Consider the following 24,316-nt stretch of genomic DNA (forward strand, 5'->3'; position numbering starts at 1 on the left):
ACTTACAATAAATGCTAAATCACATCATTATGATGATCACGGGGAGCATTATTGTTAGGGGAGCAGTTTTCAGGCAATGTATGAGTAAGCCTTTAGCAAAAGGATGCTTTTTTACTCCCCTATGCAGGTGGGTCACTAAAGTTAGGACAGTATCTTAAGCCCTGAGACCTGAATTCCACCTTGCCTGTCAAATCAGCACTTCACATCTTTACTGTCTTCCTCTTGACACAATCTTCTTTTTTTTATGGGAAAAACCCCCCCCAAATCTCTGAACTGACCTTTATTTAAATCATTACAATATTCATTATGTGGTCTCAAAATTGACCGAACTGAACTGCCCCTGCCCCTGGTGTATATAGCAAGACCTTTAAGCAATCTATTAAAAGTAAAAAAAACAAAAAACAAAAATCACCTGTCATATATTTGGCGTCTATTTTTACTCTCCTTGTTTAGATTTATTCCTTAAAAATGAGGCCTACAATAGAGCAAGAAGTTCTGAATTCAAGGTTGAGGACCCATTGAAATGGTTAAAGCAAAACATACAGGGAAACTTCATCAATTCAGATTTTAGTCAGAGCCTGTGATAATGTACTTAGGGAGAAAACTGACTTTGAGAAACTTTTGTTAAAAATAAGTCTGGGGCTTCCCTGGTGGAGCAGTGGTTGAGAGTCCACCTGCCGATGCAGGGGACACGGGTTTGTGCCCCGGTCCGGGAAGATCCCACATGCTGCAGAGCGGCTGGGCCCATGAGCCATGGCCGCTGAGCCTGTGCAACGGGAGAGGCCGCGACAGTGAGAAGCCCGCGTACGGCAAAAAAAAAAAAAAAAAAAAAAAAGGCTTCCCTGGCGGTGCAGTGGTTAGGAATCCGCCTGCCAATGCAGGGGACACGGGTTTGAGCCCTGGTCCGGGAGGATCCCACATGCCGCGGAGCAACTGAGCCCGTGGCCACAACTGCTGAGCCTGCGCTCTAGAGCCCGTGAGCCACAACTACTGAAGCCCGCATGCCTAGAGCCCGTGCTCCGCAACAGAAGAGGCCACCTCCATGAGAAGCCTGCGTACTACAGCGAAGAGTGGCCCCTGCTCGCCGTAACTAGAGAAAGCCTGCACGCAGCAACGAAGACCCAAGGCAGCCATAAATAAATAAATAAATTTATTAAAAAAAAAAAAAGTCTGAAAAAGACAGTTTACATTAGAATCCAGATATTGGAGCTACTAAAATTTGGGCAGGTTCAAATTAAAAACAATGTATATTCTTTCTTAATGACTCAGAGACATTGTTTTTAAAGATCTGGCTATAAATGGGAGTGCTAACTATAAACTAAAACTTACCTAACATGAATGTAGATGCAACTAGTTGGAAATATTGCACCTCTCTGAAAATAGTAAAATGAAAAAGATATTGTAATTCCAATTTCTAACAATAATAGACTGGCTGGCTATTCTCCAATTCATGATATTTTACTTTTGGGGCTCAGAATGAATTAATATTTTGTAAAGCTTTAAATTTTAAAACTAAACCTGGATATAGCCCATCTATTAAAGTTCTGTTCCTAACGTGGACTTTCTACAACCTGCCTAAAAATATTTGATGGAAAAGAAGCCTGTTGCCAAAGTCCACATATTTCCCCCATTAAACAGAGGTAAGCCATATCCCCAGAAACCATATTTCAAGCCCACAGGATACTCGTGAACTAAAATAATGAATGATAACGTCTCGTTCTCTGCATTAATATTAAAGAAAAGAGAAAATAGAAAACTTTATAGCCACTATCAGCCCTCTGGACCATAAATCTCAAGCTTTGAGAATTGCTTCCCAAAAGGGTAGGGAGCGGGGATGAGTTGTGAGAGCGCTTGGAGCCTAGAGATATTTTTTAGCAAGCCAGCAAAGCACTGACACAAATTTCTACATATCTCTGGCTGTGAAAAGTCTCATTTGTGGTGATTTATATTTCCTCATAAAGAACTCTGTAGATAATATAAGCCTGCTGTGAGGCTGTCTGACAACTTTCAAACTGAGAGTTACACGACCGTTCTGTTAAAATAGAGCACGCATAGATGAGTGGGAAAATCTGTAGAAACAGTATTTCTTCTCACAAAAGGCCAAAATACTGTTCTTCCAGCATGCACAATGTTGACAGAGTCACCTTTCACTCTGCGTGCATGCTTCATGGATAATATTTTGGTCATCTATATGAGGAAATACTATTTTTTTCTGAAGACTGACTGCATTTCATGAGTGCATGCTTGTGTTAATTTACAAAAAAATGACACTTAGACATCATCACACTGGAGTACAGTTGCCTTAATAAGTTACTAAGGGAAACAGAATCCCACGCTGACAACCCAAAGTCAATGGAGTATAAACACTGTTATTCCAAGTGTCACTGGCATGTTACTTCCATTTCTCCTGGCATCTGCTCTATGTAACACTATACATACACATGATACAGCAGCTCATTAAACTGCTTGCAGTTAAATTAGTACATTACTTGTTTATAAGGCTGAGAATTACCGCTTCCCTGTGAAATTACACAATTAATCAGGTGCGTTTTTTCTCTCAGGGATGCGGCCACTTCTGACATTTAGGGATTAAAAAAGAACAGTCCTTTCATTTGTTTCCACATCAGCATTTAGTCTCAGTGGGGTAAAAGGAAGCAAAAGGTGACATACTTCCTTCCTCCCCCTAAGGAGGTCAGAACTCTACTGTTCCCTCAATCTTGTAATGTAGCATTTTAAACTCTTAAAAGGAACACAGAAATTATTTTGTTTTTGAACTTCTTATCTGAGTGTCTGTCGCAGCCTTTGAAAAATTCGAGCAAAGGGAAGAATTCTTGAGTCTTCTGTTTCTTATGGCTGATACCATGAATTGCCAGTAAGCCCCAATTATTCAGTAGGTTTTAAGGCTCCCTTTGCAAACTTTAAGAACAGTCCCAAAGTCAAAATCTATTAAGCAGTGATGTTTGCCCCAGTTTCCTTTTTCACAAACCCAGCATTCATTTCTCTGATTGTTTTTAACAGTATCTCATCCTTTAGTCATTTAATAGGGCATGCATTTCTTTTTAAAATTCTCCCTACTTGATCAAATGATACTGCTCAAAATTTTTAAAATAATAAAGTGTTTTAAAATATCCTTTGTTCCTATCAATTGCCTCATCCACCTTTTTTTTTTTTTTTTTTTTTTTTTGCAGTATGCCTCCTCCACCTTTGATTTCACTCAGACTGTGAAACACACCAGGTGAAGCGTCTGTGCTCTAGCCGTGTCTGAGCTGACGCCCGGCCTTCCCGTTCAGAAGGTTAACAAGGTACCTGGCAATAAACAACCATTTTCATAAGAAAAACCTACAGTTAACACAGAAAAATATCCTGAAGTCTCTAAATATCCTCTTTTATGTCTTTATTTAACCTTCATTTAAGAGCCCTTGAAATCCATTCAAGCTTTCCTAAAAGATGGCAATGGACAACTTGAAACAGACACAATTCTCTAAACTCATTCTTTAAATAAAAAGGTGCATTCTTGCAGGTTCACTAAAGTATATGGAAGTTCACTGGAAGTATATGAAGGGAATAGAATGACTATTTTCAGACAGAAATCTGATATAATCCCAGACAAACATCTAGTGTCTAAGTAGAGAAAAACTGTTTCATTGTTTGTTAAAAATTTTTAAAACTTAAGAAAAACCCTAAATTTTGGCAATTAAGATATACTCTGTATCTGAGCAATTACTATTTGATGTCTGTGACATATTCATTGTTTTCCACTTTAGAAAATATTAAAATTTGTCAATTTCCTAACACTGCCCTTCAGCTCCCTTCTCTGTTAATATAAATATGCATCACTCAGTACCATGCTCTGACTCTACATACCAAAAAAATGCAGGAGGTGAATTAGTATTTGACCACAGTCCTGGAAATTTCAGTTATAAGCCCCTTGAATCTCAGCTGAAGTATGCGCTAGAACCTTTAATGCTAAAATAAGACTCCAGTAATCAAAAACATTTTTCGATAATAAAAGCAAAATGCACACACACGTTGAAGCAAATATTGAGTTGTTCATTTTAATAAAGTATATTGTACTTACAGGTCACCTCCCCTGCAAGAGTAAAAGACTATGAAAGATGAAAAAGATTACCTCCTGCTTTGATAAATCTGCTGTTTTGACACTCTTCTATTTCAATAAGAACAACTCAGAAAAAAGGCAGATTCATGTGAACTGTCAAGACCAAACTAATTCTTAATGTAGATTACTAAAGTAAGCTGCTGAAAAACCAGACATCTAAAGGGGGATGAAGACTTCCTTAGGCATATGTAAAACTGGCGTAATATTCCTTCACAGTATAGGGCACGGGCTTAAAACGTGAATTTTTTTTTTTTTTTTTTTTTTTTTGCGGTACGCAGGCCTCTCCCGTTGCGGAGCACAGGCTCTGGACGCGCAGGCTCAGCGGCCATGGCTCAGGGGCCCAGCCGCTCCGCGGCATGTGGGATCTTCCCGGACCGGGGCATGAACCCGTGTCCCCTGCATCGGCAGGCGGACTGTCAACCACTGCGCCACCACGGAAGCCCAAAACGTGAATTTTTATGAGGCATTTATTAGGATCTCTTTTACTAAACTAAAATATCAATCAGGGCTATTCAAGTTGCCTTAACTTCAAAGGGTGCAAAATTTGGGGGATGTCGATTATTGAAGTTATCTTTTTGGTAGTCAATTGGTCCTTTAAAAATATTTCTTTAATTGAGCCTTGGAAATAAGAAAGATTGTGATAATAAACTATTATTATATACCCATTTTACAGATGAAGAAAATGAGGCTTGGTGAGGTTAAGTTACCCAAAATCACATAGCTATTAAGAGTATAGATGAGGGATTTGAACCCAAAGGTGCTTTCACCAGAGTCTGTGCCTTTTTTTTTTTTTTTTTAACCATGATCCACTCTCTTCTTTGATACAATGTATCCCACTCTTCTTTGATATAATCCCCAGCATATGATCAAAAAATGTTACTAAGAAACTAGGGAACTGCTGCAGCGGGTGCAGCAAAACCTAATGCTTCTAATATATCTGCTTGCCTCAAACAGTATCATCTAAGAAAAATTTTAATTGCTTTTTCTATTTGGTTTACTATTACAGTATTTATTCATTCAACAAATACTGAACAATTCTTCTATGTGCTGTTTTCTACTAATTTTTTCACTTAAAATATACTGTTTTTTGTTTTAAAAGGGCTTCAAATGCTTGGCTTTTTATTTATTTACTTATTTATTTTTGGCTGTGTTGGGTCTTCATTTCTGTGCGAGGGCTTTCTCTAGTTGTGGCAAGCAGGGGCCACTCTTAATCGCCGTGCGCGAGCCTCTCACTATCGCGGCCTCTCTCGTTGTGGAGCACAGGCTCCGGATGCACAGGCTCAGTAGTTGTGGCTCACGGGCCTACTTGCTCTGCAGCATGTGGGATCTTCCCAGACCAGGGCTTGAACCCGTGTCCCCTGCATTAGCAGGCAGATTCTCAACCACTGCGCCACCAGGGAAGCCCAAAATATACAGTTTTAAATCAACATTATGGTTAAGCAGATTTTCCACATTATAGAGAGCTTGCCTGATTTTAGAAACACTTGTGTGAGAAACTGCACTCTAAGTTCCAAACAACTCACCTGTAAATAAGCTTTTGGAACATATCCCGTTGGCAAGTGAAGCACTTTCTTTATATTAGTATTCTCTGGATTTACTGAATATTCTTACACTTCTTAAAGGATGCTCAGTAACCATCTTATACAATCAAATGGTTTCTGAAGCTGATCTTGATCATTTCAATAAGATATCTCTTCAGAATTAGGTTTCTTATTTTGTCAGTTTTAAAAAACTGTGTAGTAGATATTAAAATTACTTCACAGTTTAAGACTGTAAATTTTAATTAAAGTACACAAAGCAGAGAATTAGCAGTTAACCACATACATTCAAGTATGCACTGAAGAATGATGCCCACAGAAACATAAACTGTCCTCATGATTTTCTAATTTAAAAAAATACGTATACCAAAAAGACTGGAGCAGAAAGCTTCAGCTCCTTGAAAGTTTTCATTGATGAGATTTTTTTAGGATTCTAACTTCAAGGAAATGGACATTTTCCAGCTCCATACTTACATCACCATGTCAATTATGAAGGAGTAAAACTAAAGCATCATGGGTATTCAAGTTTACTTGCCAATAAGCTTAGGAAGAGTATTCCCTAATAATCTCCGAGAAACTCCTGGATTCCATCTGAGCACTATGACTGTAAACTATCTTTATTCCAAGTATCTTCTTTTGAAGGAGATCTGCTAAACCTTAGATGTGGCAAACGCTAGAAGAATTCTCTGCCTTTTTAGTATCATTTTAAGAAAATGACATCTATCTTCCTTATTGTAGGTCTCTCATTAAAAATCACTCGTTTCCTGAATCGAGTGTGCAATCATAATTTAGTCTGGATGCTGAATATTCAGTGGATTTAAGAAGAATTTCTTTGAAAGTACAACTTTTCTGAAGTTATTGTATTAAAAAGGTCAACCAACTGGGAAGATACAGCTGAGATGGAAGAGTATCCTTTGGAGAGCTGAAAATGTAAAAATGTGTTTAAAATGTATCTTGCACTACCTGATTTGGGGTTCCAGTAGAGTTTATAAAGTAATATTCTCTAAACAGTAGGGCTAATAATTTCTAATCTTTTTTAATACAAAATATATTGTTTCTTTTTAAGCATATAAGACCTAGGACCTTATCTCTTCACTTCCTTTTAGTTGTTTACTCACTTAATTTCTTCTCAGACTAGCTACATACTTCTTGTTTGTGTGAACTTTTTTCAAGTTACCTAACTTTTCTGTGCCTCAGTTTCTCCACCTGTAAAATGGGAAATAAGAACAGTACCTCACAGTGCTGTTTTGAGAACAGTAGAGTATTTAGAACAGTGCCTGGAACAGAGTGAGTGCCACATAAACACTAGTGAGCCTTATTTATTGATCATCTACTACATGCCGAACGATATGATGGAGGGCATAGAGCAGAAACAGCCATGAACAAACCACCATAAATATATAATGTGATTAACTGCTTGAGCGAAAATAAAGCAGAGTTAAGAGTGTAGAGAATGGTACGGATATTATCTTTATATAGGGAGGTCAGAAGAGCCTCTCAGATAAAGACTTTTTTTTGGCCCAACCTAAAGCAAGTGAGAGCAAGGGATGTGGATACCTGGGCCAATGAGAACCTCAGGCAGAGAGAAGATAAAGAACCAAGGCCTTGATGTCAGGGGGCACTGGGCAGGTATGATGAACAAGGAGGACAGGGTGGCCGGAATAGAGACAATAGGCAGAGATGGTAGGAGGAAAAGTCCAAGAGACCGAGGGTGGGGAGGAGAAGAGGACTTGTCTCAGAGGACCTTGTTTGCCAGGTTAGAGACTCTGGATTTTGTCTTGGTGAGACAAGAAATCTCTGGAGGGCTTTGACAGAGCAGTGACGTGAGGAGAGGAAACAGATAGGAGCCTGGCGCGCTAGTCAAGACAATGGAGGATGGTGGCGTGGATCAGGTGGCCAACGTAGAACTAGTTCAATAATTCTAATATGCTGCTCCACTCTCCATTTTCCTTAAAAATATCCCTTTAACTGGCATTTATTGAACATCTACTAAGTAAGGCTTTGGGCTGGGCCATCTTACAGATGTTAACTCTACCCTAGTGTACGGACCCTATGATAAAATGTATTAAAGCTCCAAGAAAGTTTGAAATCATCTATTGCAACCTCATTATTTTACAGATGTGGAAATAGAAACCCAGAGAGATTAGATGATTTATCCAAAATCATATACCTCGTTAGGTCAAGAGAAGGGCCCAGGGCTCAGTTTTCCTTACTTTACAGAAGAGGACATTCAAAATCAGCAGTTGTACTAACTTACAAAGATAACTTATGGCGCCCTTTTTTATTCCCCTTTGCCTCTTCTGATTTAAAAATAACGACACAAAACTTCTTTCACACATGTCCTCTTTAGGTTAATGTTATGAGAATCATTTCTAAAATGAGCATTTTTGAAGTTTCTAAAATAACTCTTTGCCTTAGGAAGTCTATATAAATGACTATTGCCATAATCTATTGACGGGCAGTTCTGCAAATCTATCACTGGTAGAAAAACCACCGACCTTCTCTAGTTATTTTAGTATGCCAATCTCTTACCAAAATAACTCCTGTAGATTAAAAACAGTATCTGTCAGATTGAGAGGATGGGCTCAGTCTGCCTGACCGATAATCGGCGATTCCAACAACTTAGTACACTGCCTGTTCCCAAGGAAAGGAAGACATGGCATAGAGTCGTTCTTGAGACAAATAAAGGATATAGAATCGTGAATGGTATTTTATTTTTAATGTAAACAGGAAACTTCATGAGATATTTCCAACTACTGTATTTTCTTAATTTTGTATAACTTGGAGAAATTAAGAAGGAAATAAAGCTCGTTGAAGATAAAGCAGAACTTGATAAGAACACTCCGATTTGTGTCCTGAGTCTAAGTGATGAGGTGGACTTCCTGTTATGAACTATTCCTCTTCCCTTCCCCCCCAATTCAAGCTTGTATCTGACTTTCGGTCCTCTGCAGTCACCCCTGAGCTTAAGCCTTCCTCCGGCACCTTGAAGCAGGACCGTCAAAAGGCTATACCTTTCATTTTTCTCTTGGAAAACTTGCAAGAGATTTTAAGGCCTTGAGGAGCTGAAATATACCCCTGGCCTAGTAAGGACATTTTATAAAACTGACAAGTGGGCAGTCAGGCTGGCTCCTGAGATCAGCAGTAGGGCTCCATGTAATGTAATGAGTGCGAAAAGAGCTATTTCCCAATCATCTTGTTCATTCCACGCACATTAGGAAAGAGGAAAATTCAACTGAGGGCCAATTCTCCCCTAAGAATCCTTTAGTTTAATTATGACCACAGTATCTGAAATGTCTGTAAGGTGTCCACTCTCAGCAGTGAAAGGAAGAGAGGAAACCCTTTCCCTACTAAAAAGACGGGGAAGGATGCTCTTATGGTTTTAAAACATGATTGAAAATTCAATTTAACTGATGACCAGGCCACTGCGCTTCTTGTAAATGAACATCTTTTTGCTGCTAATTTTGTGCTATTTTACTTTTCATTAAAAGAAGTAATTCAGGTTAAACTCAGCTGAACAGCAAAAAGCTCTTGGTATTTTGAAGCATTTTGAACAATTACTTTGACAGGAGCCCTTGACAGTTAAATGACTCCGTTAAATGAATGTTACAGAAGACACATAATGATTTTTAGTGAAATATTGAATTTAACCACAAATGAGGAAAAACCAGTCATAAGCACTATGGGTGTATTTGAATAATAACATCTTGCTTATGAACCTCAATGGATTCTATAATTTCTAATAATCATGCAATCAACTAGTTAGCTGGTGAGTATGTTTCCCATCTTAGTGCCCTCTATTCATTTTTGCGTTTTGCTTTTGTTGCTGTTTTTTAATCTGAGAAACCATGTGAAAATTTTGAAACTGGCAATAATTTCCTCTTACATCAGTATGATATTTTAGACTTAGGCAATTAATGAGTCTCTGTCTCACAGCTGAAGTCTTCCTTTTTCCTTTTTCTCCTCTGCTGAATGAGATTCTTTGACAAAGTAAAAATCAGCAAAAGGCAAGAGCCTGCTGCCTGAGAACATGTGAATTCACCGTATGCTAGTGTTTCCCCCATCCACGGGACTCAATATTCCTTTTCTTATTTTATGGATCGAACGTGAGATACTATCAAGACTTTTACACGTTTTTTCATGACTAACGACTGAAATATGTACTGAAATAATAAAACGGGTGCTGTTCAATTTCCTTTCTAAATTCAATTCCAATATAAGTGAGAGTGCCCTTGTGATGGGGAAATCCGGCTTATTAGAAAACTCTGTTTTCTGTAGAAGAAGAGGAGCTAGAAATCCTTGTAGACTTAAAACATGTGGGTGAGGAGAGGTAGGGGAGGACACTGGGATTGAAGAAATGAATCAGAAAACCAGGAACGCTCTTTATCTCGTTTGCCTGGCAGGCGACGAGCAAGCAGCCCAGCACCCTGGGAGGCTCTGCGCTTCCTGATTCTTCCAAGCAGGTGAGGTCCAACCTCCCCTACGTTCCCACGGCTCCCTGCACTCAGGCTCCCTGCACTCAGCGGCATTCAGCAACTGTCTATTTCCACTTTCACTGCCTACTTAAATGTCTGCTCCCCACTAGACAGTCACTCCTTGAGGACAGGGAGTGTTTTTTCATTTCGCATCCCCCAAATTTCTGAGCCATGATAAGCTGGTCAGTAAATGTACTTTTTTTTTTTTTTTTTTTTTTTTAGTAAATGTACTTTTGAACAAAGTACTTTTAACATTTAACTCCTTCAGCTGACAGTCAAAACACGTAGGAAAGGCCAGATAGCTTAACTATCTGATACTAGTTAAAGGCAAGTCCAGATACACAGCAAGCTGCCTAAATTAGGTATTTCCTATAACCCTGCTAACTCAAGTGTGGTCCATAGACCAGCAGCAGTGGCATCACCGGGGAGCTTTCCAAATACCACATCTCGGGCCCCACCCCAGGCCCCCTGAATCAGAATCTGCATTATAACAAGATCCCCAGGTGACCTGTGTACAGTGAAGTTTGAGAAGCATTTACCTAGGATACATGACCAGTATGATGCCTGAAGAAGTGATGGTGTGTAAGATGGAGAAAAAACCAAGATACTTCTTCACACTCGTGCCTGTTTAAAGACACAGCTGCTCTTAATAATTGTCTTTTCTCCTTGGTGCAAAGAGAGTATTTATCATCAGCTTGCTGACATTTGCAGGAGTTTTGGCTTTCTCCAACTGAAAATGTGGATGATTGAAAGGATATTGCTGACACCTGAATGAGAAATCCAATGACTCCAAGCTATGTAAATTTAATTATTTCCTTTAATTCTTTTTTCAGGAATCTCTTTTTCTTTTCCTGAGCTTTGGTAGCAATTTTCATTTAAAAGAAATACAAGTCAGCAGTGGTTCACTGAACAGGCTGACACGCGATTTCATAGGGGGAGAGGCGCTGTGTGTTTAATCTAATTTGTGCTCTCAATTCCCAGCTAATGTATCTAGGGATCCTGATGTATGCATGTACAAGGAGACATCTATAATGCAGAGTCCAGCACTCCGCAGTTCTCTGAAGCACGGCTAAAAAATCAGTCTGGGTTCTTGCAGCTGCCCTACAACATGATAAATCTCTGTATACTCACAGATGTAGAAATATTCCCGGCCTGGTCTGAATTCAAATCCTAGGGAAAAGGGTGTGAAGAGCTGGAATTTTTCAGAGAACTTCAGTGGTCCATTTGGAGAGTGAGGCCGGTTACATTCCCATCTCTTGAACCCTTTGGAAGTATGGTCGCAGGCACTGTAGCCATCAAAGTTCACCATGTAGAGGACATAACGCTCAGTCTTATCTTCTGGGACTGAGTCCTCATAGTGAGGGCAGAACACATCCAGGTAGTCATTGATACAGACATCAATGTGGTAGTCACCCCTCTGAAATCTGTCGGAAGAAGAAAAAGATAGGATTATTCATAGAGGAAGGGCTTCCTGCTTGGAATCAGTGGTTGAACCCATTAATAACGCTCAGGCTAAAGATTTATTATAGTAAGTTTTTATTTGGCGCCGTACGATTTGAGGCATGGTTTGAATTGTTGCTGTTCCAAATCTAAATAACTGCATGCCATTTTACAGAGGAATCCTATTACCGTTGTTTCAAAGTACCCTACCAATGGAGCGCTTCACTTTCATTTTAAGTATTAAAGGTACCGATTTGCTGTTTTCCTTCCATTGTTAAAATCAGAGTTTTCATATTTCTAAAATAGTGTTTCATTTAATAAATGTTTTTGAATAAATGAGTAAGAAATTTAAAGAATAGATGAATTGTTTTTGTTATAACTGAGACCATTCTTAATTTCCTATGCAACTGTGGACAATTAGAGTGATAAAATTGAGAGAATTAGAATCATAGAATTTAAAAGCTGAAAAGAAAATTCCTAGAACAACACTTCCACTTTAGAGGAAAATAAAACCCGAAGGCATCATGATGAAGCAATGAGCCACTGAGCCAGACCTGGAACCAAGACTGAGGATCCTAGTTAGGTGTTTCCCTTAGTAAATCTGCTTTTGTCACAAACTCGTTTTAGCCAATCTCTGTTTTGATGCCCTCGCCCTTTCCCTATTAAATTGAAACCATCTAGGTCGAATGACTTTTCTGCCCATTTCTTTCACTTTCATAGGTTGTGTTCTAGGGCTGGACTGAGGAGTAGAGAAAGTAAGAAGTCAGATGAAAACAGCAAAACCACGGCCACTTCATCCTGAAAGAGTTAAAATGTGTGCACACAAACACACCACTGCCCACATCACAGTGTCTGCTTCAATTCTTATCTTAACAAAGTTTTGCTTATTTGTTTTAACTAATGTGCCTTTCCCCATCAACTGAACAGTTTTTCCCAGGACCCAGTGGTGTGTGAAACAGGAATTGTTACGTACACAACTTTCTAAAGTCAGAGTGGAAAAGCCTACAAAACCCCTTTGTTTTTAGCTGGTGAGGAAATTCTTCTCTGAACCCTTAGGAGGGTCATCACAAAACTATGTCACTGCTGAAATACAATGCCCATAAAGTCATAAAATCTTCAAGTCAGACAGTCTCAGGGAGAACACTTCCCAGTGACGGTGAGCTAGTCTATTCTATCTTTGGACATCTCTAAATGTTAGCAAGTTTCTTCTTATATTGAGCATAAATCCACTTCTGTGTAATTTCCATCCAGTGATCCTACTTCTGCTGCCTGAAATTACAAAGAGCAAATCTAATTCCTCTTCCATCAGGTAGTACATAAAACATTCGGAGATGTCAGCTGTATCTCTCTCTGTATCCTCCTTTCTCCAGACTTGAAAATCCTGATTCCTTTCGTTATTTCTGGTATAGTTTCCAGACTCCTCATCATACTACTATTTTGACCCTCTTCACATCTTCTAGTTTCCCAGTGTTCTCCTTAAAATGCAGCACCCACATATAACAAGGACCTCTGACAGGTTGTTGTGAATACTACCTTTGCTCTGGATCCTAAATATTCATTGACAAAGTCGAGATTCCCTTCTGAAATACACCGTGGTAAAAGTGGAAGAGCTACTTATTTTGAGTGAGTAGAACTAGATCTGCTGCTGGTTGAGTAGGAGAGTTGTAAGCCATCCTGAGCCTCAGTTTCCTCACATGTTAAGTAGAATGATAATGAGAATCTTCCTTGCTGACCTCACACAGCTGCCTCAAGCCTCAGGTGAGGAAATGTATGAAAAGCACATGTGAATATAAAGCACTGTTACTATTAACAGGATATATTAAAATGGGTAAGTAACAAAGTATTACTTTTGAAACAATGGCAGTAAGAGCATACAACAGAAATAAAAATAATCCCCAGCTTTCCCTTTTTAAAAATCCCAGAAGAAAGGAAATCATATAAGAATCCTAAATTCTGTCCATCCTCAAATATCAAATGATCCCCAGAAATTGCACTTGCCCTGTCCTTTGGAAAAGCAGCATGTTGATTTATGCAAGAGAAATAAGGAAAGATGATCAGATCACTTCTCGGTTAGAGGATCTCAAAATACATAACCATTTTTAAAAACAAGAAAACCCTCAGAAGTATTTATTTCTTTATATCTACAGTGATGACGAAACCAGGTTTTCTTTTTCTTCATTACTGGCAGACAACGATCTGTCAAGATACAAGGAAAGCCTGTGTTGCTTTTAAAAGGTTTTTGCACATCAAGGTAACATCACTGCCAAAGTACAAAGAAAAGACACTGCAACGTTCAGATAAAAGGGTGCTGGGATGTGAATCATCAGCACTCAGAGTAGGCTGACAGTTCTGGCTGAGAGCCAGACAAGAACTGCAGCAGAAGGCAATGCCCAGATGCACTTTATATTATTATATTATTATTATAGATTTTAAAGACATTCAAGGGGGACGTTTTTCCTTTCCCTAAGTGTCACTCATCTTAGCTTCTGCTGGCACTGGACACTGCTTAAAAGTGAAAATTAAGAAAACTGCCACTGTCTGGACCCATGCGGTTATTGCTTTATTCTACAAATTGTCATAGTTTTCTGATGCCTCAAGTTTAGCTACCCTTTTTCTACACGTTTACCCCTGTTAATTCTGCTATAATTTTAATAAAGCAAAGCATGAGACTGAAGACCCATTTTACATTGGGTTGAGCAGTTATCCTTTTCTGGTGACAATTTACTTTGTGTGGGGTGTTAGGTGAATCACTGTGGAGCCAATTTTAAACATGAGATTGTCCCAGCAATTAACACTTACACCCTTCTATGCACACGACAAAGAAATGATTATGATTTACCATAGAATCAACTTACACTTCTGTTTCAGATATTCAATTTGCATAAATTATTTTACTAATGTAAATTTCAAAACAAAATGGACAATGTGAACATAAAAACAGTGACCAATTGGAACTCATAAAAGACATCTGTATAATGTAGCTAAGTACAATCCAAAGAAAGGTTGAGAGTTAGATAGACTAAGACTATCCCAAATTATGCTCTTTGACTACGGAGTCACACTGAATCATTCTTTTCTGGCCTTACTGTGAAGAAGCACATATGTATGGCTAATATTATTGAGTGGTTATTACGTTACATTCATTATCTCAATTTAATCTCCATCACAAGGCCACAGAATAGACACAATTAGTACACCCAGTCAGAGATGAGGAAACTGAGATTAAGAAGTCAAGCAACGTGCCCGGTGTGACAGGAATAATAAAAGGTGGAGGCAGAATTCAAACCCAAGCAGTCTGACCTCAGAAATGAGATTTAATTGCTAAAGTCAAGTTCTTAGGTCCACTCTGTACTTCGCCAGAGGGATGATTCTCATTCTTTTCTTTTTTTTTTTTTTTTTTGCGGTACAGGGGCCTCTCACTGCTGTGGCCTGTCCCGTTGCGGAGCACAGGCTCCGGACGCGCAGGCTCAGCGGCCATGGCCCACGGGCCCAGCCTCTCTGCGGGATGTGGGATCTTCCCGGACCGGGGCACGAACCCGTGTCCCCTGCATCGGCAGGTGGACTCTCAACCACTGTGCCACCAGGGAAGCCCCTAATTCTTGATGGGGTTTCAGTTCTTTCCTACATTCACTGATGCAACAAATATTCGCCATGTCCAGGATCTGCTACTTTATGGCTTTACATCTGTTGTCACATGAAATCCTTATTGGGTAGTTATAATTAGTTTCATTATACCAATGAGAAAATGACATTCAGAGAAGTTGTTATCCACTTAGTTCGATTTTTTTCCACAGGAAATAAGCAGCAGAGGTAGGATTTCAACCCCAGTCTGATGGCTTCTGAAGCATATATACTTTCCTCCTAATCATAATGGCTCAAAGCCTGACTGACTGTAATTCCCCTCATCCTGTTTACACTGATCTTCTAGGAAAGTCTGCTGCAAGGGGTCTTGGCCCTTCTCTCTTCCTCACTAGGTTGATCCTAAGCTCCTGCACTGAAAGCAGAAGGGTGCATCAACATCTGAATAAGCCTCAGATCACAGGGTTAGCTCCTGACTCATGCACATCATTCCAACCTTTCACAGGATAAAGTGCTGTTAGGCTCCGTAGCCATTCACAAGAAGGGAACTTTTTTTTTTTCCATCAGGAAACTTTCATGAGTTTTAGTTCGTATTAAATGAGCAAATTCACCTCTAGGAAGAATGATTCCACATGCCAATATTTACAAATTTCATGGGTAGCCCGCCACTGCTTTGACACATTTGTAAATTTCTGGGAAATTTTCTTATAAATGTCTCTTCTTTACTCCTAATCTTTAATTCCATCTATTGTATCTGTGGTTCTCTACCTCTCTGAAACCATTGCATATTATGAACTGTAGGAATTTCTGGCTGCATACCAACACGCCAACAATAATTACAATACAATCTCTACTAAATTATCACAGTGGTTTACGATGTAAAAGCAGGCATGGTTGCCACACTTAGAGAAGTGACTGTGTTTGAGTAAAATGATTACCGCTCTGCCTGTGTTCTCACAATGCAAGTCCCAAGTGCCAGGAAACATCTCATATGCATACAGTGATGGCCCTTGTCCTCCACTGGGTTGCATGGTTGCATGCCACATCATCAAAATGTGGCAGTAGGCTGGTTGAGAATGTCATATATATTGTGAAAGGGTCATTTTAATTAATTAAGAAGAATAAAATTCAGTACAGCAACTAATTCTTTGCAATCAATTCAACTACTAAAAATGAATTATGCACTTTATGATTGTTTTGATGACCCAGAGGCTGCCTGGAGGGTTGGATAGAAAATACAGTTTGGGGCTACTGATAGCAAAAAAACAACTAAAGGTGAGATTTGAGCTACAAAGTCTCTATGCGGACATGTGTTTTTGTCTTAGTTTGTCTTCAGTGTTTACCTGATGACATTCCACAGCTAAATACAGTTTTTATTATAAATTTAAACTACTATTAATATCTCTCTCTTTATATAACCTGTCTGGAGAAAGTAAATCATGGATTAAGTATTGGAATTCAAGTGAAATCAAGATGACAGAGGTGAAGTAAGAGTTGACAGGCTGTCTGGGACTTCCCTGGTGGCACAGTGGTTAAGAATCCACCTGCCAACGCAGGGGACACGGGTTTGAGCCCTGGTTGGGGAAGATCCCACATGCCACGGAGCAACTAAGCCCGTGCACCACAACTACTGAGCCTGCGTGCCACAACTACTGAGCCCATGCGCCACAACTACTGAGCCCGTGTGCCGCAACTACTGAACCTGCGAGCCACAACTACTGAGGCCACGTGCCGCAACCACTGAAGCCCGTGCACCTAGAGCCCGTGCTCCACAAGAGAAGCCACTGCACTGAGAAGCCTGTGCACCGCAACAAAGGGTAGCACCCGCTCGCCGCAACTAGAGAAAGCCCGTGGGCAGCAACGAAGACCCAAGGCAGCCAAAAATAAATAAATAAATTTATTTTAAAAAAAAGAGTTGACAGACTGTCTTTGCATTTAGTTATCAACAATGTGCCCCCAAGTTTCTACTGAGACAGGGACCAAAACATTGTTTCATGACCATAGTTAACCTGATCTGTAGGACTCTGCTCCTAACTAACTAATTTATTTTCAAACTTGGGTCACTCCACTGGGGACATCTAGTACTTGAACACTCCAGTCCTTGACCTCAAGTGGAAGTTCTCTACTCTGACCTCGGTTCCTCTTTGCTTTGGCAAGGAGACATCACCTAGCTTTCTTTCTCAATGGATAGTTTTTCACGTCATTGACCTTACTTCCTCCTCTATCACCATATGCTCTCTTGGTGTGGAGACTGACAGCTGGGAGGTCGAGTTCACAGGACACACAGGCAGTGCCCTGGGTTCAGGCTGCAGAGAAGCAGCACCGTCATCATCATCCTTCTCTGAGTTCGTCTTTAGCCACTTTTCTCTGCAGTGTTCCTCCTCTCATTCCATTCCTCATTTGCTAAAGCCAAAATGCGTTTCATTTTAGTAGCTGGAAAAGGAAGGGTACGGTGCATATTTAAAACGTTCTAAATTGGCCTTCAGCATATGTTGCTGGCACAGCAGAGAGCCTGCTTCCAGGGAAATATGTACTGAGGTATTTTATCAAGCAGCTCCTGAGTGAAGTTTCTTTACTCCATAAATAGAGAAACAGCGTTACTGAAAGGAGACACTGCTTATTAGAGGTTAAGAAGCTGTGAGGCACTTTTATCCCCCTTTCATGTAATGTTTTAAAGGACTCAATGATGAAAATGCTATTTCCCATCAACTGGATAGTTGATTATTACATTTTAAATGTATTTTAATCTGTCAAGGAGGTGATTGTTTTAATATTCCTATTTGAACAGAACTACAACTGTCACGTCTTTAATTACAAGGCAACTTATTATATTACATTCTGAAATTGAAATGTAAAAGAAGGATATGATTTATGGTCAAAGATTAAGCAAATTTATCAGCTCAGGGTTCCTCCCAAATTTTAAACTAAATCTCAAGTGAATATGTCTTGACAGCACAGTCTTTCAATTCTATTATAGATTTAAAGGCTAATTTCAGAATAAGATGTCTTTTTAACCAGAAGAATTTCTCATTTGTCCTGAAGGGCCTAATGGGCCCAGCAACAGACACAGGATTTGTTTTATAAATACGTTTCGGGAGGTGATGGGCAGGATGGCAGTCTCTGTTGCGTTGCATAACACGTCTCTTCTTGTCTCCTTCTGTTATTCCTTTCAGCACAGAATGCAAGCCTTATGGCTTTCGGATCCTAAATCTGAAGATGCTCTTTTTTTTTTTTTCCAGCAGAGGTTAAAGCGAGAAATACAAACAGCAAATCAGACTTGGGGTAGATAAATCATATTAGCATCAGTGGGGGATGAAGAAAGACTTGTTTTGCTGATTTTAAATGTTCCCTCTCTCTCACAGGCTGAAATATGCCAACCTTTCAAATATACTGGTCACTGACCTTTGTTTCCAGTTCTGAGACAGTCATAGACAGTTTCACTGTTACCAGGCCAGGTGTTAAGGCTGAATGAGGTATAGTACATGATGACCAAAACCCACCATTCCAGGCAGCCCAATCCAGCTCTTCCAGGCTCTAGAACATACCAAGAACAACTAAAATTCCCATAAAAGTGAAGATTTACAAGTGTAAAAAGAACCTACTCAAGGATGAATTTCAGAGATATTTCTTACACATTCTTTTGCAGTTGAAAGGCTGTAGGCTACAACACACACTTTCATTCAACGAAGCACATGATACTGAGAAAACATTTAGAACCTGGAGTTGGTGCTCTGCTTATCCATTAAGGAAAATTAGAATAAAGTTCTTATACACGCAAGTTGGAAGAAAGGAAATAAATGTTGTAGTAATCACAAATTCTGCAGCATGAGAGCTTTGTCTTCAATTTAATAACTGTTGGTGATGCGAATAAGATGTAATTTACTTAGCCAGATATTTAGAATTTATTAGTGGTCTAGTATACTAACCTGTCCCTTTTTTTCTGTGTGTGTGTGTGTGTGTGTGTGTGTGTGTGTGTGCTTTAAAAGCAAGTGGTTTAAAAATTCCTCCATTATCATTAATTACTCATCTCAGATAGATGGATAGAAATCTCAAATACCTTGCGTCATTGCTTTTCTAGTTCAAGTCACATCAGGCTGAATGACTTTTTAAAATTGATATCTCCCAGGAGGAGTACCTGTTTCAAATACAGGGTCCACAAAATGTTCTCTCCTCCAGTGTTTTAACTCATTTGGAGTTTGTTTTATTAGCCTGACTGAGGAGCTCCAAAAGAAACAAAGCATTAAATTGGCAGAGCCTAAACAAGACTTTCCTTCAGGAAGGGACCCGGAGCTTTGGGTGACAGTCTAATTGCTTCTAAGCCCCCAAAGAGGCCTCGGGCTTGGGGTAAGAATGTGTCAACGTCAACAGGCTAAATCAGCCAAAGAATTAAGCAGGCAGAGTTCCACACACCCGACACATCGCAGACCACTGCAAATGGTTTTCGAAAAGGGATTAAAATAAAATAAAGAATTATTGTCTGGCAATCAGTGTATGGCCTCACAGAGGTCACTTCCACAAGGCAAAACAGGCTCCTTCTTGACTCCTGCTGGCCAGGAGCTTCCTGACGAAGCTGCCCTTCATGCCCTAAGTTATCCAGAGTTTTACATCATGTCAAGCATATGGAACAGAGCAGCTGAAACACACACACAGATCCAAAAGCAGATGCGGGAAATCACTGACCTGGTTATCCAGCCACTGTCCTAGGAGAACAGGATTCAACAAACTGATTCTGTTCTGAGGATGCAGGAGGTGGGGAGTCAGTCAAACAAATAAGCCACCTGCCAAACTGCTTACATACGTGTAGCCCTTTTGTATCCTACGAGGATGGAGTTACCCAGCAGAATTTCAGGTTATTCCTAGTTTCAAAATTAAGAACAATAACCAAAGAGAGGGCTTCCCTGGTGGCGCAGTGGTTGAGAGTCCGCCTGCTGACTCAGGGGACACGGGTTCGTGCCCCAGTCTGGGAGGATCCCACATGCCGCGGAGCGGCTGGGCCCGTGAGCCATGGCCGCTGAGCCTGCACGTCTGGAGCCTGTGCTCCGCAACGGGAAAGGCCACAACAGTGAGAGGCCCGCGTATCGCAAAATAAATAAATAAATACATACATAACCAAAGAGATATAGTAAATGTCCTTCCTATTAACCACATCAAATAATGATTTCATAGTTCTTACATACTGCTGTACAAGCGGTAAATTAAATATTTGTATTATGGCTTGATGATAACCTATTGGAATCATTACCATCTAAGTCTGAAATCTGGCCCCGACTTTTCAAAAAGCGGGTGGGTGTTCGAGATCTACGTGGCATGGAACTACTGTCTATTAGTTTATTGTTAAACAAACAAAAAACAAGCTGGAAGAAGGGAAACAAATGTTTTATGGCTTTCTTTTATGTTTGATCTTCATAGGACCAGGGTAAGCAAATATCTTGCAATGCTAGGGCACAATAATGGTAATAGTGTTTTATATAAAACTTTAGAATGCAAAGCAGAAACTGTTGCTGTTTCTATGCAAACTGGCACGGGAGAAGTAGTTATTTTTATTTGGTATGGTTAGGACCTTGTGAGCAGTTGGATACAAATCTGGAACCAGGCATGAGGCTAAGGTGAGAGAGAACTGATCTGGAGTCATTAGAAATTAGGTGGTGGGTAGAGCCATAGAAAATATTGAATTCATTCAAGGTAAATGCATAGATGTAGAAAAAAACTGGGACTGCACTGAGAGCAGATCACTGGAACTATGATTATTCTAGTATTTTTATGGAGACCTCCATTCTTTACACTGAGAGCTCCTTGAAGGTGGTGCTGGTATTTACTCATCTCTGCATCCCCAATGCTCAGCACAGTGCCTGCACGGAGTGGTGACTTGAGAGACCTCCCAGAAAGTAAATTGTAGCTGATGGATATTAGAAACAATGTTTGAAAACAGAAAACAACTTTGTAAAGTGCCCAATAATCTCCTTCTGTGTCCTGGGTCCCAGTATCAAATTTTGAGAACAGCTAAATAATATGACAAACAAAGGTCAAGATCAGGAAACAAAATAATGGCCGAGGGCAGATAAGAAAATGATAATCAGGCCTATTGTTCCAGCAATGCTAGAAAATCATGCCTAGCCAAGTAGACGACTTAAGCACCTAACGCAGAATGAAAGTTTCTCTCTTGTCATTAAGTCCTCTATTCAATTACCATTTATTGGGGTAATTAAACACTGGAAAGTGATGCCAGGCTAATTGTTAGATTATGATAATTACATGTCTTTGCTATGCTACAGCTGATCAAAATAAGATGTGGTCCCGTGCACTTAGCTGGAACTGCTCGGTAATCGTCAGACTTCCGGAGAGCGCTAGGCCATTTATTACCAATTCATTACAAATCAGGCGGAGAAGCTTATTATTTGTAATGCTTCTTTCTTCCCCCCACATACAGTCTCCTGGAACAAGACTCCCCAAAGGTTAAGCCCAAACTGCCGCCTCTCATTGGCCCATTTCCATCCCAATTACACAGCTGAATGGCATTAGGTGCCTCTATTTGAGAGGGTTCATCAGACTGCTTCACAAAATCCTGCGAGCGCCTATCACATTGGCAGGAACACCCAAGGCTCCCTTTCAGCCTCTGCCAACCACTGTTCTGCTCTGAGCTGTGTCCCAGCAACCGCAAGCCGGCAATGCTGAGAATCTTCTGGTTCTGAGGCTCCCTTCTGCTCAGGTTAGGACTAGACCAGGCTGGGGTATGCCCAGGGTTTGCCCCAGTTCACGGGAGTCGTAGGGATACAGACTGTGCCTCTCCTGTCAGGATATCGGCTTTTGTTGCTCAGGCCGGGATCACGAGAGGAAAACAACTTCCTCGTCACCTCAAAGCTACCAAATAGTAGCTCAAATCTTTGTAGAAAAAGACTAGAAACAATCCCTTGTCCTTGGACATTTCCGGGGGTTAGAAATCTCCCCTCCCATCCCTCTACTGTTGGAAGGTAGGAAGGAAAACAGGTATTTGAGAGTCTTCCTTTGACTTTTTCCTGGGACTTCTCAACTCTCCCCTGCAACTGTCATCAGAGTGTGTTCATGTGGGCCATTGCCAGTGGAGGAAGCGCAGAGTGTCAGGTCAAAAGTTTACTAACTGCTACAAAGTTCATGTCATGTTATGGTTCTCTATTTTAGGGGTTTGTTTTCTTCTTTTATTTGGGCTGTATTATGGACTGAATTTGTCACCCCCAATTCATATGTTGAAGCCCCAATGTGATTGTGTTTGAAGACAGATATGGAGGAAATTAAGGTTAAATGAGATCATAAGGGTGGGGCCCCAACCCAACAGGATTGGTGTTCTTCAAGAGGAGACACCAGTGCCCCCTCTCCCCTTCTCCACTCTCCCTTCATGTGCCTCTGCAGGCCAGGAAGAGAGCTCTTACCAGAAACTGACACTGCTGGACCTTGGTCTGGGACATGTATCCTCCAGAATTGTGAGAAAATAGATTTCTGTTGTTTAAGCCAACAAGTCTATGGTATTTTGTCACTACAGCCTAAGCGGACTAATACAGGCAGTTGAAAAGTTAATTAATGGGGCGTCCCTGGTGGCACAGTGATTAGGAATCTGCCTGCCAATGCAGGGGACACAGGTTTGAACCCTGGTCCGGGAAGATCCCACAACTAAGCCCATGCGCCACAACTACTGTGCCTGCACTCTAGAGCCCGCAAGCCACAACAACTGAAGCTTACGCACCTAGAGCCCATGCTCCACAGAAGAAGCCACTGCAATGAGTAGCCCGCGCACCGCAAGGAAGAGGGGCCCCCGCTCACCGCAACTAGAGAAAGTCCGCACGCAGCAACGAAGATCCAATACAGCCCAAAATAAATTAATTAACTAAATAAATTTATTTTTTAAAAAAGTTAATTAATGGTAGATTTGGGGGTGGGTGCTATTGAATTACATCACTGCCAGGGACTTCAGAGACATAAAGAATTATCGAACAACAATAAGGGAACAATGGCCAGGAAGGAAGGGAGTAAAGGAGGCAAGAGAGCGGAGTTAAGCCACTGCAGGCACCCCACAATACCCTGGAGCAGGGGGGCACTCAATATCCACCTGCTGTTCTGAGCAAGCGGCTGGTCTGAGGGGAGAAGGCACATTATATCCCTACGTAACGATAGTTTCACCCCTGAAATTAACTCATAGCACCACGAAAATGACTGTATTCTCACCCAGCAACTGTTATCTCACTGTTTCAGCAAGGCTTTCGCCCAAAGATAGAATGAAGGCTGTTACAGAAAAGTCACATACTCCATTTTACCCTTCCTCGACCCTGGAAATTAAAACAGAATATGCCACTGCCTTTCAAAAATCATATTAAGTGCATTCTTGGGACAAAACAGACCGTGAGGTACCTTTGTTAACACCGAAATACATAAAACTGTCATTTTATGCACACATTTACTGGTGGCCTGTGGCTCAAGACCGGGGAGCTGGGAACAAAGGTACTTTGGTTCATCACATAAAAATGGTTTTGCACTATTTAGTATTATCATTTCCTCCCAACACTCATTAAAAGGATATTCATTCATACAGCTGGATCCTCTATTTACTTTTATAGCCTGGACCACAGGAAGATATATGCAAGAATAATGTAATCATAAAAAATTAGAAACTAATCGCTCTATCCCAAGGAAACATAAGGGGGAGAAAGAAGTCAACAATTCACCATTTATTTCTCAGAAATAAATCTAAGCACTTTAGGGGATTCTCGAGTGCTATAATATCTCCACCTACTTAAATGCTTGTCTATCTCAATGACAGAAAGGAGAGTTGTTTTTCCCCTCCCCCTTCCATTTTAACAAGCTCTACTTTCAAAGTGTCTACCTTGGAAAAGAACTGTAGTTCAAAGCAAACGCACATGACCCTCCTCTTGAACTTTCAGAATTTTTGGTCCTGCTACAAGCTCTCAATGAGCCACTTGTAGAGATAGTGAGATTTCAGAGGGATGGTTAATGCCAAGACACAAAGAGGATGAAATAAGAGCGTGATAACAGGCCTGCCATGCTGGGTGGCAACTCAGCACCGTGAGCCTTGAGAGGACAGCGTCACAACTGGCTTTCTCCAGCACTCAGTAGTACAATCCCAGATCCCAAAGTTCCGTCCACGTGCACATTAACATTTCACTGCTGTTCAAGAGAGGGGGAAT

At 40.5% G+C, this 24,316-nt stretch overlaps 1 protein-coding gene across 2 annotated transcripts in view; it reads right to left on the reverse strand.

Annotated features, from left to right (window-relative positions):
* Positions 1-24,316, reverse strand: part of EFNA5 (ephrin A5) — a 283,524-nt gene that overhangs the window by 37,647 nt on the left and 221,561 nt on the right. For both annotated transcript variants that reach the window (XM_019940791.3, XM_019940789.3), the window contains exon 2: positions 11,259-11,551. In XM_019940791.3, the coding sequence (XP_019796350.1) occupies positions 11,259-11,551 (293 nt within the window). The remainder of the gene's footprint in view (positions 1-11,258; positions 11,552-24,316) is intronic.

This window comes from Tursiops truncatus, chromosome 3, assembly GCF_011762595.2.
Source record: "Tursiops truncatus isolate mTurTru1 chromosome 3, mTurTru1.mat.Y, whole genome shotgun sequence".
Taxonomy (NCBI): domain Eukaryota; kingdom Metazoa; phylum Chordata; class Mammalia; order Artiodactyla; family Delphinidae; genus Tursiops; species Tursiops truncatus.